Raw genomic sequence first — 15,619 nt, forward strand, 5'->3', positions numbered from 1 at the left:
ATATTTTGTGTGGTAGTTTTGTGTCAGCTTGGCTAGACAGCAGTACTCAGATGCTTGGTGAAATTATCAGTTAGATTTTTGTGTGAAGGCATCTTAAAGATAAGATATATACAGTTCTATAACCACCCTATTATCAAGATGTAGAATATTTTCATCATCCCAAATGTTCCTTCATGCCTTTTGAAATTACTCCCTATTCCATAATTACATTATTATTTTTTTAGGGTGAAAGTGAGTTCAATGAAAAATGAACATTTGAAATAAAACAGTAACTTTTACCTTTATTCTTCAGAAAAATAGTATTTCTAAAGCTAAAGTAAACATATAAATAGTTAAGTACCTAAAGTGAAATTAACCTTAAGTGTTCTGATTGATGTCTTTTAATCACATATATACCCATATAACTACAACCTGGAACTGAAGAGAGCAAACTTCCAGCACAACAGAAGATTTCCTTTTGTCTCTTCCCATTCTGTACCACACCTTATCTCCATAGGCAACCACCCTTATGGTCAGGTTTTCTATGTTTTAAATTTTATATCAATAATAAGTTGATGAACCTAGTGAGTGCGTTGATTTTTTTGTTTAGCATGAGAGCTGTGAGATTTTGCAAAATTGCTGTCAATAGCTATACTTCATTTTGGTTTCTAAATTAGTGAATATTAATCCATTGTATGAAAATGCTGCAAATGCTTTGTCCAGTCTCCAAATGTTCATGGGAACAATATAGACTTTTGCCATTTATAAATAAAGCTTCCGTGAACCATGCTGTAATGTGTCTTTTTATGGGCATGCACTCCCGATCCTCTGGTGAGGGAGGTTAGGGAGGACAAACTGCCAGTCCAAAATACATGAGTCAGGAGCACGAAATATTCAATGTCAAGAATACAATCATTAATTACGTAATTTTAAAAATGTTGATAGATGTAATTAGAATTATTGTGGTGATTATTTTGAAATAAACAGAAACATGGAATCACTACACTGGGTAACAGGAAATAACAGTGTTCTTGGCCAATTGTATGTAAAAAAACAAGCACATTGAAAAAGAGATCTGATAAGTGGTTATCAAGGCTAGGGCTGGGGGTGGGAGAACTGGATGAAGGCAGTCAAAAGGTAACAACTTCCAGGTGTGAGATAAATTGGAACCAAGGATGTAGCGTACAATGTGGTAAATATGGTTAATATTGCTGTATCTTATGTATGAAAGTTAGTAGAACAGTAAGTCCTAAGAGTTCTCTTCACACACAAAATATTTTTCTATCTTTAATTTTGTATTTATATGAGATGATCTGAAAGTGAAAGTCATTCAGTCGTGTCCAGCTCTTTGTGACACCATGGACTAGACAGTCCAGGAATTCTCCAGGCCAGAATACTGGAGTGGGGAGCCTTTCCCTTCTCCAGGGAATCTTCCCAACCCAGGGATCGAACCCAGGTCTCCCGCATTGCAGGTGGATTCTTTACCCCAGCTGAGCCGCCAGGGAAGCCCGAGAATACTGGTGTGAGTAGTCTATCCCTTTGCCAGTGGATCTTCCCAATCCAGGAATCGAACCGGGGTCTCCTGCATTGCAGGGGGATTCTTTACCACTTGAGCTATCAGGGAAGCCCCCTATGAGATGATAGATATTCACGAAACTTGTAGTCATCATTTCAAGATATATATACATTAAACCATTATGCTCTATATATGGAATCTAGAAAGATGGTACTAACGATCCTACATATAGCAAAGGAGACACCGATGTAAAGAACAGATGTTTGGACTCAGTGGGAGAAGGCGAGGGTGGGGTGCCTTGAGAGAACAGCACTGAAATACATACGTTACCATATGTGAAATAGCCAGTGCGAGTTTGATGTATGAAGCAGGGCTCCCAAAGCCAGTACTCTTTGACAATCTGGAGGGGTAGGGTGGGAGCTCAGGATGGAGGGGGCACGTGTATACCTATGTCCGATTCATACTGATATATAGCAAAACCCATCACAATATTGTAAGGTAATTATCCTTCAATTAAAATAAATAAAATCTGAAAACAAAACAGAAAATAATTATGCTCTGCACACCTGAAACTTATGCAGTGCTGCATGTCAATTATATGTCAAAAGAGCTGGAAAAAATAACCATAAAATACCCATACATAAGTAGCATATAAATACAAAGAATTCACTATAACTTGTGTACTTGGTATTAAGATCTAATGTAATTTAGAAAAATCTCCTCACTTCCCTAGCCATGTGAAAATACAGATAATTCAAAGGCTGGGAAAAACTTCACCTATTCTCTAGAAATGTTTTAATAAAAATTAATATTTTATGTTACTTTGAAGCCGGTCCACACCTAGTCCCACATAAAGTTGTACACGGACATAACAGGTGTTGAACACAATAGCTTATTGTGAAACTACCAACAGAAATAATTTATGGATATTGTAAAACATTGAACTTTGATATTTATTAAATGGCACTAATTAACTAGCTTCATTGTAAGGCACTTAAATCCAAAGTCATGTTTTCTAACTGCGAATGAGGTAGATTTTAAACCTCCAAGAGTGCCACTGGAGTATTGTGTGACTGTATCATCAGAAAATCTAACATGTTTTTGCTAATCAATGTTGTTCTCACCTTGTGGCTTTCCTGTGCTCATGGGCAAGGTAAGTTGAAACAGGTATGAACACTCACCCTTCTTCCTACTTCGTTTCCACTTTCATGTGTGTGTTTTTGATTGAATCAACTGGTAGAAATAGTCTTCAGGATGTGATAACTATAAAGAATACCTTAATGAAATAATGATCACATATTCACCTGGGGGAAAGTAAGATAAATTATCTTCAACATCCTATGAGTACTACAGTATGCAGAGCCACTGAATATTGATTTGTGAGGTCATGTGAATATGCTCAGGAAAATGTGAACAGAAAATATATCACAGAAAAGCTAGAGTATAACTCCAGATGTTTAGGGGATTCCTATTTGTAATACAAGAAATTTAGAGAACAATGTATATCTTCATAATCTTACATGTGGTGTTGATTTTGCAGATTCACACTTCATCAAATACTAAATTTTAAGTATGTTCAGCTGACTGTATTTCAATTATATCTTAGTAAAGCTACTAAAAGTCATTAACATCACTGCCAAATCAATGTTTTAACAAAATTAGCTACAGGTAACAGGCATCTCTTTTAATAAAATCCAGAGTACATTCTTTATTTCTGCTGCAATGCCAAAACTTTAAAATTGTTTTAAGAGAGCATTGGAAATTGTGAAATTTAAAAAAATTTTTTTTATCATTTCTATCTTGAAATTTATAAGTTCTTCATTATGATGCTTTTCTTCTTCTTTTTTTTTAATTTTAATAATCCAGTCCTCTTCTTTCTTTCTTGTAGCTATATCTTCTAATGAGTTTTATGATACCTCATTAAACACTAAGTGTGACTATAATATGCATTGCTGTGTATTATTGAGTTTATAATATGTTGCATGTTGGGTTTTGCATATTATTTAAATCAATTTGTCAATTTTCCTCATAAACAATGTTTACAACACAACAGAGCTTCCTGTCCAGTCCTAAGGGTAACAATTAAAAGCACCTTAGGTCCCAGGTCACCTATAAGAACGGCTCCATTACCAGAGTGCTTGCTGAAGGGCAGACAGATGTGTTACTCAGTTTATCCCTGGTTCTCAGTTATATGGGAGATGGTCTATTAATCAGTTAGAGGAAACAATAAAGGCATATTTCTAAGTAAGAGAGATAGCAGAGGAGAAGGAGTATGCAAGCATGAAAGAGAAATTTGGAACTTTGACAAATCCTTGCCTGATATTCCAGTTGAAAACTAGCCTTCTCATTAACAAGGGGCCTCTTTCTAAAAGTGGCCTTAGAGATAAATGTTCTGAATATTTGTGAATAGTTATTTTTCATAATAGATAAGTTGTTCGCAATTGTAGACTTCTTGTAAGAACTACTTCCTCATCCAACAGAAATAGAAAGTCATATATTTTTCTTAATTGAAACTCAAAGTGAAAGTGAAAGGGAAGTCAGCCAGTCGTGTCCGACTCTTTGCGACCCCGTGGACTGTAGCCGACCAGCTCCTCCGTCCATGGGATTCTCCAGGCAAGAATACTGGAGTGGGTTGCCATTTCCTTCTCCAGGGAAAGCTTCCCGAGCCAGGGATCAAACCGAGGTCTCCCGCATTGCAGGAAGATGCTTTAACCTCTGAGCCAAAATCACAGAAATAGATTCATCATCTGTTGTTCATGACCCATTCTCATCATGAAATCATACTTGTTGATGACATATGCTGAAAATGGAAAAACCCAAGGCTAAAGAATAATTATTCCAAATCTCCAACAGTGTTGGAAACATACACTAGAATGTTAACCAAAAGGAATGAGATTAAATTAGTGGTTTATTCCCAATATGGAAGCCACAGTGAAGGGGGAAAAAAAATCTAACATTACAACATGTCACAGCATTAGAGTATCCTGCATGCAACTGTACACTTACATTTACCAGTGCACTGTGTATTTTCATGATATTAATTGGCATGCTTTCATTGCACCTTGAATAACTCTTTTCAGGGTTTCTAGTAAGGCAAGTCTATAGGTATTCAGTTCCCTCAGTATTTGTGGGTCTGGAGAAGTCTTTATCTTCAATTCATTTCTGAATGACAGTATTCTTGGTTGGCAGTTTTCTCTTTCAGCACTTGGAATATATCATCCCACTTTCTCCTGGCTACTCAGGATTCTGCTTTGAAATATGCTTAGAGACATATGGTGTTCCTTTGTAAGTTTCAAACTTTTTTGTTTTGTTTTGATGTTTTTGGGTTTTTTCTTCATGCTTTTAAAAGATTTTAAGTCTTATCTGTTTTTCTTTAATTTTTGAAGCTTCATTATAGTATGCATTGTAGACGTGTTTTAATGTTTGTTTAGTCATATATAAACTTCATGAACTTTTATATCCAAATCACACCCCTGATTTGGGAAGTTCTCAGTCATTCTTTAAATTAGCTTTCACACTCATCTCCCCTTTTCTCCTTCTGAAAACTCAATAGTTCACAAGTTAGTTCTGTTGATGCTGCTCCATAGATCATATAGACTTTTTTCATTCTTGTTTCTTATTTTTATTTTTGTTGTTGTTGTTTTATTTTCTTTTTATTCTCCTCTGACTGGATAACTTCAATATGTCATCTATCTTACAGATTATTTCTTATGCTTGTTTCATTCTGTGGTCTAAAGCATTTTCATTTCATCCTTGAATCCTTCAGTACCACAGTTTCTGGGGTTTTTATATGATTTGTTTATTTTTATTAAACTGCTCATTTTGTTCATTTATTATTTTCCTACTTTTGTTTGACTGTCTTACTGTATTTTCTTGTAGCACATGGAGTTTTTTAAAACAGCTGTTTTTAAATCTTCATTGGGTAAATCACAGGTCTCCAGTCTTTTGGTGGAAATGTGCATGCATGCATGCTAAGTCACTTCAGTTCAGTTCAGTTCAGTTCAGTTGCTCAGTCGTGTCCAACTCTTTGCGACCCCATGAGCTGCAGCATGCCAGGCCTCCCTATCCAACACCAACTCCCGGAGTATACTCCAACTCATGTCAATTGAGTTGGTGATGACATCCAACCATCTCATCCTCTGTTGTCCCCTTCTCCTCCTACCCTCAATCTTTTCCAGCATCAGGGTCTTTTCAAATGAGTCAGCTCTTTGCATCAGGTGGCCAAAGTATTGGAGTTTCAGCTTCAACATCAGTCCTTCCAGTGAACACCCAGGACTGATCTCCTTCAGAATGGACTGGTTGCATCTCCTTGCAGTCCAAGGGACTCCCAAAGTCTTCTCCAACATCACAGTTCAAAAGCATCAATTCTTCTCCACTCAGCTTTCTTCACAGTCCAACTCTCACATCCATACATGACCACAGGAAAAACCATAGCCTTGACTAGATGGACCTTAGTCAGCAAAGTAATGTCTCTGCTTTTCAATATGTTATCTAGGTTGGTCATAACTTTTCTTCCAAGGAGTAAGCGTCTTTTAATTTCATGGCTGCAGTCACCATCTGCAGTGATTTTGGAGCCCCCCAAAATAAAGTCTGACACTGTTTCCACTGTTTCCCCATCTATTTCCCATGAGGTGATGGGACCAGATGCCATGATCTTCGTTTTCTGAATGTTGAGCTTTAAGCCAACTTTTTCACTCTCCTCTTTCACTTTCATCAAGAGGCTTTTTAGCTCCTCTTCACTTTCTGCCATAAGGGTGGTGTCATCTGCATATCTGAGGTTATTGATATTTCTCCTGGCAATCTTGATTCCAGCTTGTGTTTCTTCCAGTCCAGCGTTTCTCATGATGTACTCTGCATAGAAGTTAAAGAAGCAGGGTGACAATATACAGCCTTGACGTACTCCTTTTCCTGTTTGGAACCAGTCTGTTGTTCCATGTCCAGTTCTAACTGTTGCTTCCTGACTAGAGTATGCCAACTCCCATTAGTGTCCTGAGAGAGGTGAGCTAGAAGCCAGAATAGGTAGTAAACCTGAGGACTGGAGGCTATCATTTCATTCACTCTGCACTGAGCTGGCGAGAGGAGCTGTGCAAATGCATGCACACTCCTTCAAACCTTGTGCTCCTTGAAACCATGATTCAGCTCTCTGTAGTCCTCAGGCACCAAGCAAACTCTGGGCTTCATCAGCTCTCGGGGACGGGTTAGTCAGAAGCCAGTTCCCTGGGCAGCAGCTGAAGAAGATGAGCGTCTTAGATGTGTGGTGTGACTCTTCCATGAAGAAACTGGGAGCTGCTCTCTCCACATGTAGCTGGGAAATGACTTGTGAGGAGTGCTGGCACAGCCATTCATAACTGCTATTTTGTTCTCTGTAATCCCAGGAAACTGGAAATGCTGGGCCTTCCGGAGGCAGGCAAGGAGAAACCAGACCCTGGAATAGCAGTTGCATGGATCTCCTTACACATATTAGTCATCTGAAGTTTCTATAAATTTTCTTGTCCTAGAATCCCTAGGGCAATGAGTGTAATTATGCTAGTAAGAGAATATAATTAATAGATGAAACCATTTTAATTTGATTATTAAGATAAAATATTATTTATACTTTTTTTTTTCATTTCAAGTGAAACCTTGTGATTTTCCAGTAATAAAACATGGAAGGTTATATTATGCATTTAAAGGATACTTTCCAGCAAGTGTTGGTCAACAGTTTTCCTATCGCTGTAATCGGTATTTTGTGACTCCTTCACAAAGTCCCTGGGATTACATGACTTGCACCCTGAAAGGATGGTCCCCAGAAGTGCCCTGCCTCAGTAAGTAAACCTCTTTAATTTTATGTGTATAAATCTTTCAAAGTGTGAAGAGACACTAGTACTCACTAGTGAGTGAGTACAATTAGGTCTTGTATACAACAGGAAGGCTGAGGAACAAGGTCTGCGAGTAAAAAGATCCAAATAGGTCTTCCTTTCATGAGGAGCTCTTCATGGAAGTCACAGGAGAATTATAGAGACCTTACAAGAATATCTGCATCATTTATACTCATTTTAATTACAAAAACTAAAGATAAATGACATGGAGTATTCTTTTTTTTTTCCTTTTTAACAAATGTGGTAGCAACTTTCATTTTTATTAAGTTATATGATATTTTAGAATACTAATGCATTGTCAGGTAAATACTATAAAGTTAATTTTTACTGTGTTCTTTTACCAAATATATGTTATTTTTCTATTGTATTGATTTTATGATCCTTAGGACAATGTACTTTCAATTATTTGGAAAATGGATATTACACAAATTCCCAAGAAAAGTATTTACAAGGTAAAACTGTAAGAGTCCGCTGCCATGATGGCTATAGTCTTCACAATAATCAGAACACAATGACTTGCACAGAGAAGGGCTGGTACCCTCCTCCAATATGCGTCCGCGTCGGTGAGTAAACTGGGCTCAGACCCCCCTATCTTCATAAGTTTCTAAGACTCAGCTGTATTATCCACTGATAAAAATGTTTAGATCAGCCTCTTGTTCTGTCAAAGGACCTATTTAATTTTATTGTTTACCAAGCATGTGTGAGTGTACCAATTCCTAGATATGTGTATAACAAAATAAATGTGCCTATTGATGGACATTAGTCAAGAAAATGAAAAGAACCACAAAGAAGAAACCTGTAATAACAGAGTGAAGTTAGCAAGATGGCAGAATAGGAGTTTTACTGTCTCTCCTGATACAAACAGTCATGCATGAATGAGAGCGTCTTTGTGGGAGGCAAGGCGTCTAGCAGAGAGATCACAGCAGATATGCAAGACCTGGTGCCTCACAGAGGCTTAGAGGAACAGCCTCACCTTTTGTGTGTCACCCTCCCCTAAAGTGGCACAGCTTAGTGCCGAGAGAGACCGCTCAGCATAGGATTTTACCTGTGAGGGAATAAGAGCATCTGACCAAGGGTGGCTTCCTCAGCTTCCAACACTGATGAGAAGGCGCACTTCTCTCTCCTCTTATCCAGGACACTGGGGTCATCTGCATGGCTGAGGGGTGTGGAGAGGCCAGCTGTATAGCATCCAGAGCTAGAACTCATTGAGCGACATGGATCCCACTGACCATGTTGGAGACACTACCAAGAAGCCCACCCTCTAGGCATTGCAGACACCTTGCTTGTGGGTCCTGCTCACCCATGGGCACCTCAACACATCCACGTCCCCCTGCCCCAGGGCCAGCTCCCTGTGTAGGTCCTCACGGTGGTGTTCCAAGCCTTTGATCTGTGAGACATCCAGAAGCCAGTCTGACCCCGTGGGACTGTGAGAAAGCACACAAACTGGGTATTCAGCATTGCCCCAGGGAAGCAGCCAGGAAGCTGTCAGCACAGAGACTGGCTTTGCTGGGTTGAAAGAAGCATATGAGCTTCAAAATTCTCTCCCAAGAGGAACTGAGATATGTGGCCAGGTGTATCCTTAAAAGAGGTCTGGAAAAGCCTCAAAATCCTATCAGTGACAGAGTGAACTTCTCTCCCCAAGGCAAATCTGTAAAGACTAGAGGAAGTGACTGCTTCTTTAAATGCAAACACAGCATGCTTTAAATGCAAAACGAACATGAGACTGTAAGGAACACAAAAATCAAGGACTATAACACAAACAGAAGAACATAATAATTATACAGTAACAATATCAAATAATGAAATGATGGATATTCACTAAACTTACTGTTGTAAACATATCATTATATATATATAAGTCAAATCATTACACTGTGCGTGATCGGTCACTTCAGTTGTGTCCGACTCTTTGCGACTCCGTGGACTGTAGCCCACCAGGCTTCTCGGTCCATGGGATTCTCGAGGTAGGAATACTGGAGTGGGTTGCCATGCCTTCCTTCAAGGCATCTTCCCAATCCAGAGATCAAACCCACGTCTCCTGCACTGGCAGCTGGTTTCCTTAACACGATCGCCACATTTAACACCCCATAACCTGTGCAGTACATATTAAGATCTACTGCAATTTTTAAAAAATTGATCATTTTCTATAGCCCATGAAAATACAGATGATTCAACAGGCAGGAAGAACTTCACCTACTATCTTGAGATGTTTTATTGAAAATTAGTATTTTACATTACTTCTGGAGCCAGTTCATACCTGGTCCCACATAAAGCTATGGACATACTTGTCAGGTGATGAATAAAATAACTTACCATGAAACTACCAACAGAAAACATTTAGGGATAGTGTAAGACATTGAACTTTGATATTTACTAAATGACACATTAACCAGCTTCACTGTAATACACTTAATTTCGGAGTCACATTTGGGAACTGCAAATGAGGCAGATTTTAAACCTCAAATGGTGCAACTGGAATATTTGTGTGACTGTACCACCGAGAAAATCTAACATGCTGTTTACCTTTTTGATTGAATCTCCTGGTAGAAATAACCTGCAAGGTCAGATACCTATAAATAATACCTTAATGAAAAAATTAACATGCTCACCTAAGGGGGAAATAAAATGAATTGTTTTCTATATTCTGAGTACTACAGTGCGAAAGGCCACTGAATATTGTTTATGAAGTCATGTGAATATGCTCATGAAAATGTCAATAGAAAATATGTCACAAAAAAGCTAGAGTATGACTCGAACATGTTTGGGGGATTCTTGTTTGTAATATGAAGAAACTTTGGGGAACAATGGTTATTTTCATAATCTCACATAGGGTGATGATTTTGCAGATTCAAACCTCATCAACTCCTATATTTTAAATATATTTTGTTGACTATATTTCAAAGTCATTAACAATGCTGTCATGTTAATGTTTTAACAAAATTAGATCTAGGTAACAGGCATATCTCTTTTCACAAAATGTAGAATATATTCTTAATTTTCAGTGTAATGTCAGTATATTTAAATGCCAGTTCATTTAAAAATTGTTTTCAGAGAGCATTGAAAACATAAAAAACTGTTCAGTGAAAAACTCTGGGGCTGCAGTCCTGACACTGTCCTAAAGATTGCCAAGGGATTCTGTGCACATTTCAATCTAGGAGCCGTGGCTACAGCCTCTTGTACCTTACATCCCCTCAATCTCACTGAGGAATTATACACATCACTCACTGCGGTGTCCTTAAGCATTTGCCCAAAACATCATTAAAGAGTAGTTTTGTAAATTATGCATTTATTTTCCTGTTGTTTTGTCAGATCTTCTGTTTGGATCTTTTGGTCATCTTCTTCCTTCAACTGTGTTATTCTTCAATGTGTGTTAATTCCACTTTTTTAAATTAATGAATTGGCAACAAAGTCATGAGACAGACTCCTTTACTCAGTATATCAAATTTTGTATATATTATGGCACTTATATGTAATTTATATATTAATGCATTTAATTAATTTTTGCATGTTCAAATCATTCTTTTTCTTAATTTCATTGGTTCCATATAGAATCACTTTTAATTCTGGCAATTTTTTTGTGTTGACGCTGGATTTATAACAAAATTAAACCTTCCTATTCATATCGGTAAATGTATTCATAATTCAACTATTCATAGAAGTTGCAGTGTTTGCATTGCCACCAAGTTTTTTCCCAAAAAATGTCCTCTGTCCTTCCTACAATGTCTCTTCTAATAATTTACAATATATAACACTCCTTCTAAGATGATGGAATCTCAGTGTGCTTTTCTTTAATTACCCATAATTGGTTAGAGAGCACAGATAGTCTCTTTCATATATTGGTACTTTTGATTTCAAGTTCTTCCTTATGTGGACAGCTGGACACACATCAGCATGGTGATTTTAGGACACATTTGTGCACTTCTGTGTGATGTCATGTAAACTCCTATAAAATCATTTATTACTTTCAGTTAAACTATCAAATATGACAAGAGTACATAAGTTAAATTTCAGAGTTAGTGAAACATAAAATCTTTCTTTCATTTATTCCTAGGTCTTCCCTGTGGACTTCCACCCTCAATTCAGAATGGTGCTGTACATCACAAGAAAGACAGTTATCAATATGGAGAAAAAGCCACATACACCTGTGATGAAGGATTTAGGATTTATGGATTTGCATCTATAAGATGTTTAGGAGGGAAATGGTCCCATACACCAAAATGCATAAGTATAGTATATTTCATTTTATTCTAACGCTGATAAATATCTTTAATTAAGAGCATAGATGAAAAAAAAAGAAAAAAAGGAGCATAGATGGAACAAATATGAAACTAAGCAGTAATTCTAGAACTTTACAAGGCATCTTGTGAAAGTTCTGAATTCTAGTAGGGAATTAACAATCCTAGTAATAACAAGTTTGAAAACAGGAGCTAAATTATCTCATTTTCACATCAACTTGGGTACAGTTTGGACATCCTCTGATAAACATTCTCAGATTTCTGGTCTTTGTTCCACATGACTGTATCACAGTTGACCTCTGCTCATCAGTCTTACCACTACTCAATGTACTCTTAATTTATCAATCGGTTCTTTATAATACACAATTTTCTAAGACATGCGATGTAATTCAAGGTAACAGATTTTGATACAAGAAACAGAAACACATTTATAATGTAGGCGGCCTGCGATGGGGAGAAAGAGTTTAAGTGTGAGAAGTATCCTCTCAGGCATCACATGAGCCCTATCTCTTTGAATATCACCATTCCCATGTTGTACTTCTGATGAATATAGAGACACTCAATGTGACTAGGTCAAGATGGCTGACATTTGTTTTAAGTTATAAGAGAAATTTGTACAATATTCATTGGTTTGATATGTATGTATCTATTTTTTTTGGAATGTAATCATTGGTCACTATGTATTTTTAAAGATGGACTAAACTAATATATATTCCCTTTTTTTCAGGCACAGATTGTTTTAACTTGCCCAGCTTTGATGGTGCTGTACTCACAGGCAAGAAGAAGAAATCATATAGGTCAGGAGAACAAGTGGCTTTTAAATGTCAACCATATTATCAGCTGGATGGATCCAACACTATACAGTGTGTTAAGAGCAAATGGATAGGAAGGCCAGTGTGCAGAGGTACTTTGGTAAAATTTTTAAATTTTATTATTAAAGTATCTTAAGTAATATAATAACCATTAAATGGCCGTAGATGATTCATTGTTCTTATTGTTGTTCAGTCAATAAGTCGTGTCTGACTCTTCGCGACTCCATGGACTACAGCACGCCAGGCTTCCCTGTCCTTCACTGTCTCCCAGAGTTTGCTCAGAATCACGTCCATTGAGTCCATCTCATCCTCTGTCACCCCCTTCTCCTGCCTTCAGTCTTTCCCAGCATCAGGGGCTTTTCCAGTGAGTTGGCCCTTCACATCAGGTGGTCAAAGTATTAGAGGTTCAGCTTCAGCATCAGTCCTTCCAATGAATATTCAGGGTTGATTTCCTTTACAGTTGACTGGCTTGATCTCCTTGCAGTCCAAGGGACTCTCAACAGCACCACAGCTTGAAACCATCAATTCTTCAGCGCTTAGCCTTCTTTACAATGGCACCCCACTCCAGTACTCTTGCCTGGAAAATCCCATGGATGGAGGAGCCTGGTAGGCTGCAGTCCATGGGGTCGCTAAGAGTCAGACACGACTGAGCGACTTCACTTTCACTTTTCACTTTCATGCATTGGAGAAGGAAATGGCGACCCACTCCAGTGTTCTTGCCTGGAGAATCCCAGGGACGGGGGAGCCTGGTGGGCTGCTGTCTATGGGGTCACAGAGTCGGACACGACTGAAGTGACAGCAGCAGCAGCACCCATCCATACATGACTACTGGTAAAACACATAGCTTTGACTATACTGTCCTCTGTAGGCAGTGATGTCTCTACTTTTTAATACGCTGTCTAGGTTTGATACAGCTTTCTTCCCAAGGAGCAAGCATCTGTGAATTTCATGGCTGCCCTCACCGTCCACATTGATTTTGGAGCCCAAGAAAATAAAATAAGTCACTGCTTCCACTTTTTCCCCTTCTATTTGCCATGAAGTGATGGGACTGGATGCCACGATCTTCGTTTTTTGAACATTGACTTTCAAGCCATCTTTTTCACTCTTCTCTTTCACTCTCAAGACTCTTTAGTTCCTCTTCACTCTCAGCCGTTAGAGTGGTATCATCTGCATATCTGAGATTGTTGATATTATTCCCAGAAATCTTGATTCCAACTTGTGATTCAGCCAGCCTAGCGTTTCACGTGATGTACTCTGCATAGAAGTTAAACAAGCAGGGTGATGGTATACAGCCTTGTCGTACACCCTTCCCAATTTTGAACCAGACAATTGTTCCATATCAAGTTCTAACTGTTGCTCCTTGACCCACATACAGGTCAAAAAAGTTTATGTTTCAACATAAAAAGATATGGGATTGTGTTCTCAGTGTTTAGCGTTGTAGCCCAATAATTCTAACAGCACATCCCGGGCACAGCAATCTCAGCATGTTCTGGAAAACTGTAAGATATGCAAGCAGAGTCACAGGCTCACTCAGACCTGTTGAATCAAAACCTCTGGGGCTGCAACTCCGACACTGTTTTAAGGAATCCCAAGGGATTCTGTGCACATTTCAGTTTAGGAGTCAAGGCTACAGCCTCTTGTACCTTACATCCCCTGAATCTCACTGAGGGATGACCCATCACTCACTGTGGTGTCCTTAAGCATTTTCCAAAAAATATCATCAAAGAATAGTTTTGTTTCCCAGATATGTTTGGATCTTTTAATTAATATTCTTCCTTCAATAATGCTATTCTTCAAAGTGTGCTAATTCTTGATCAAGTTTCTAAATAAGTATCTACTGTGTTTATTTTTCTTGGTGTCTTAAGTTACAGTTAATAAACAGAATGACTGTAAACCAAATCCTGATGATTTAAATCAAATCCATATGATCTTATTATTATGACTTTCTTATGGTTTATAAATTCATTGTGAATTTATTTAACACTGATTTTACTAAACTCAGAAAGAGTTGTCCAGAAAAATTCTCATTTTCACTGGCCTGAAATCATGTATTAACCTGCTAGTGAAGGCTGGGGCAGAGATTTAAGGTAAAAAAGCTTAATTTGCACTGAAAAATATTGCTTTATCTCCTTTTCTTTAATCTTACATGTAAACATTGAATTTAGCAGTCTTTCATGACAGATTACCTATTGAATTTAAGTAACCATGGAATATATTTGACATTAACTCATTGCCTTATTGTTCATAAGGATCATTATATTAGAAATACTTTTTTTTCAGATGTTTCCTGTGTGAATCCACCCAGAGTGAAAAATGCAGTTATACAAAGTGAGAGGCCTAGGTATCAAAATGGTGAGAGAGTACGTTATGAATGCATTGGAACTTACGACATTTTGGGGGACGTAGATGTGACATGTTTAAATGGAACTTGGACAAAAGCACCTCAGTGCAAAGGTAGAGTACCTTGTCTACCTACTCCTTGATTTAAGAGAAAGTATTAGGAATAAAATATGTTGATGTAAATAGATATTGAAGAAGTTCTTAGGGAATAATTTTTTGATTAAAAGAAAATGATGGTGCTTAACATCCAGTTCTTTTGTAGAATGAATAAATAATCTCACATATATATTTTATGAAATAGTTGACCAGATTTGAACGGTTGGAATCATGGAACATTTCCTGTCTTAAATATTAAGACAGTTATTTCTTGAAGAATAAATGTGTTAAAGATACCATAAGTACATTTGACAGCCCAAGGAATTTCACTTTGAGCCATGGAATAGGCAACTGGAACTTGATAACAGAATGTGGCCTCTTTTGGGCATCTTTACATATGGGTGATATTTAAAGGTATGAATGAGTTGAACTCATTCAGGGAATTAGTGTACACATAAAAAGAAAATGTCTGAAACTTGGCCTTAGGACACTTCAGAGTTTACAGTTCAGAAAGGAAGGGAATCTAAACAAGAAATTGTAAGTCATGTCCAGTTCTTTGCGACCCCACGGACTGCAGCATACCAGGATTCCCTGTCCTTCACTATCTCCCAGAGTTTGCTCACTCATCTCCATTGAGTCGGTGATGTTATCCAACCATCTTATCTTCTGTCGCCTCCCTTCTCCTACTGTCCTCAATCTTTCCCAGCATTACAGTCTTTTCCAATGAGTTGGCTCTTCACATCAGGTGGCCAAAGTATGGAAGCTTTAGCTTCAGCATCAGTC

General features: G+C 37.9%; 1 protein-coding gene across 1 annotated transcript in view; it reads left to right on the forward strand.

Moving 5' to 3' along the window:
• The first annotated feature begins 2,590 nt into the window (after positions 1–2,590).
• The window catches only part of LOC128061315 (uncharacterized), a 111,034-nt gene continuing 98,005 nt past the window's right edge, over positions 2,591–15,619 (forward strand). Inside the window, exons 1-3 of the mRNA XM_052653588.1 lie at positions 2,591–2,648; positions 7,111–7,299; positions 7,740–7,916. Of these exons, the coding sequence (XP_052509548.1) occupies positions 2,591–2,648; positions 7,111–7,299; positions 7,740–7,916 (424 nt within the window). The remainder of the gene's footprint in view (positions 2,649–7,110; positions 7,300–7,739; positions 7,917–15,619) is intronic.

Source organism: Budorcas taxicolor, chromosome 16 (assembly GCF_023091745.1).
Source record: "Budorcas taxicolor isolate Tak-1 chromosome 16, Takin1.1, whole genome shotgun sequence".
Lineage (NCBI taxonomy): Eukaryota > Metazoa > Chordata > Mammalia > Artiodactyla > Bovidae > Budorcas > Budorcas taxicolor.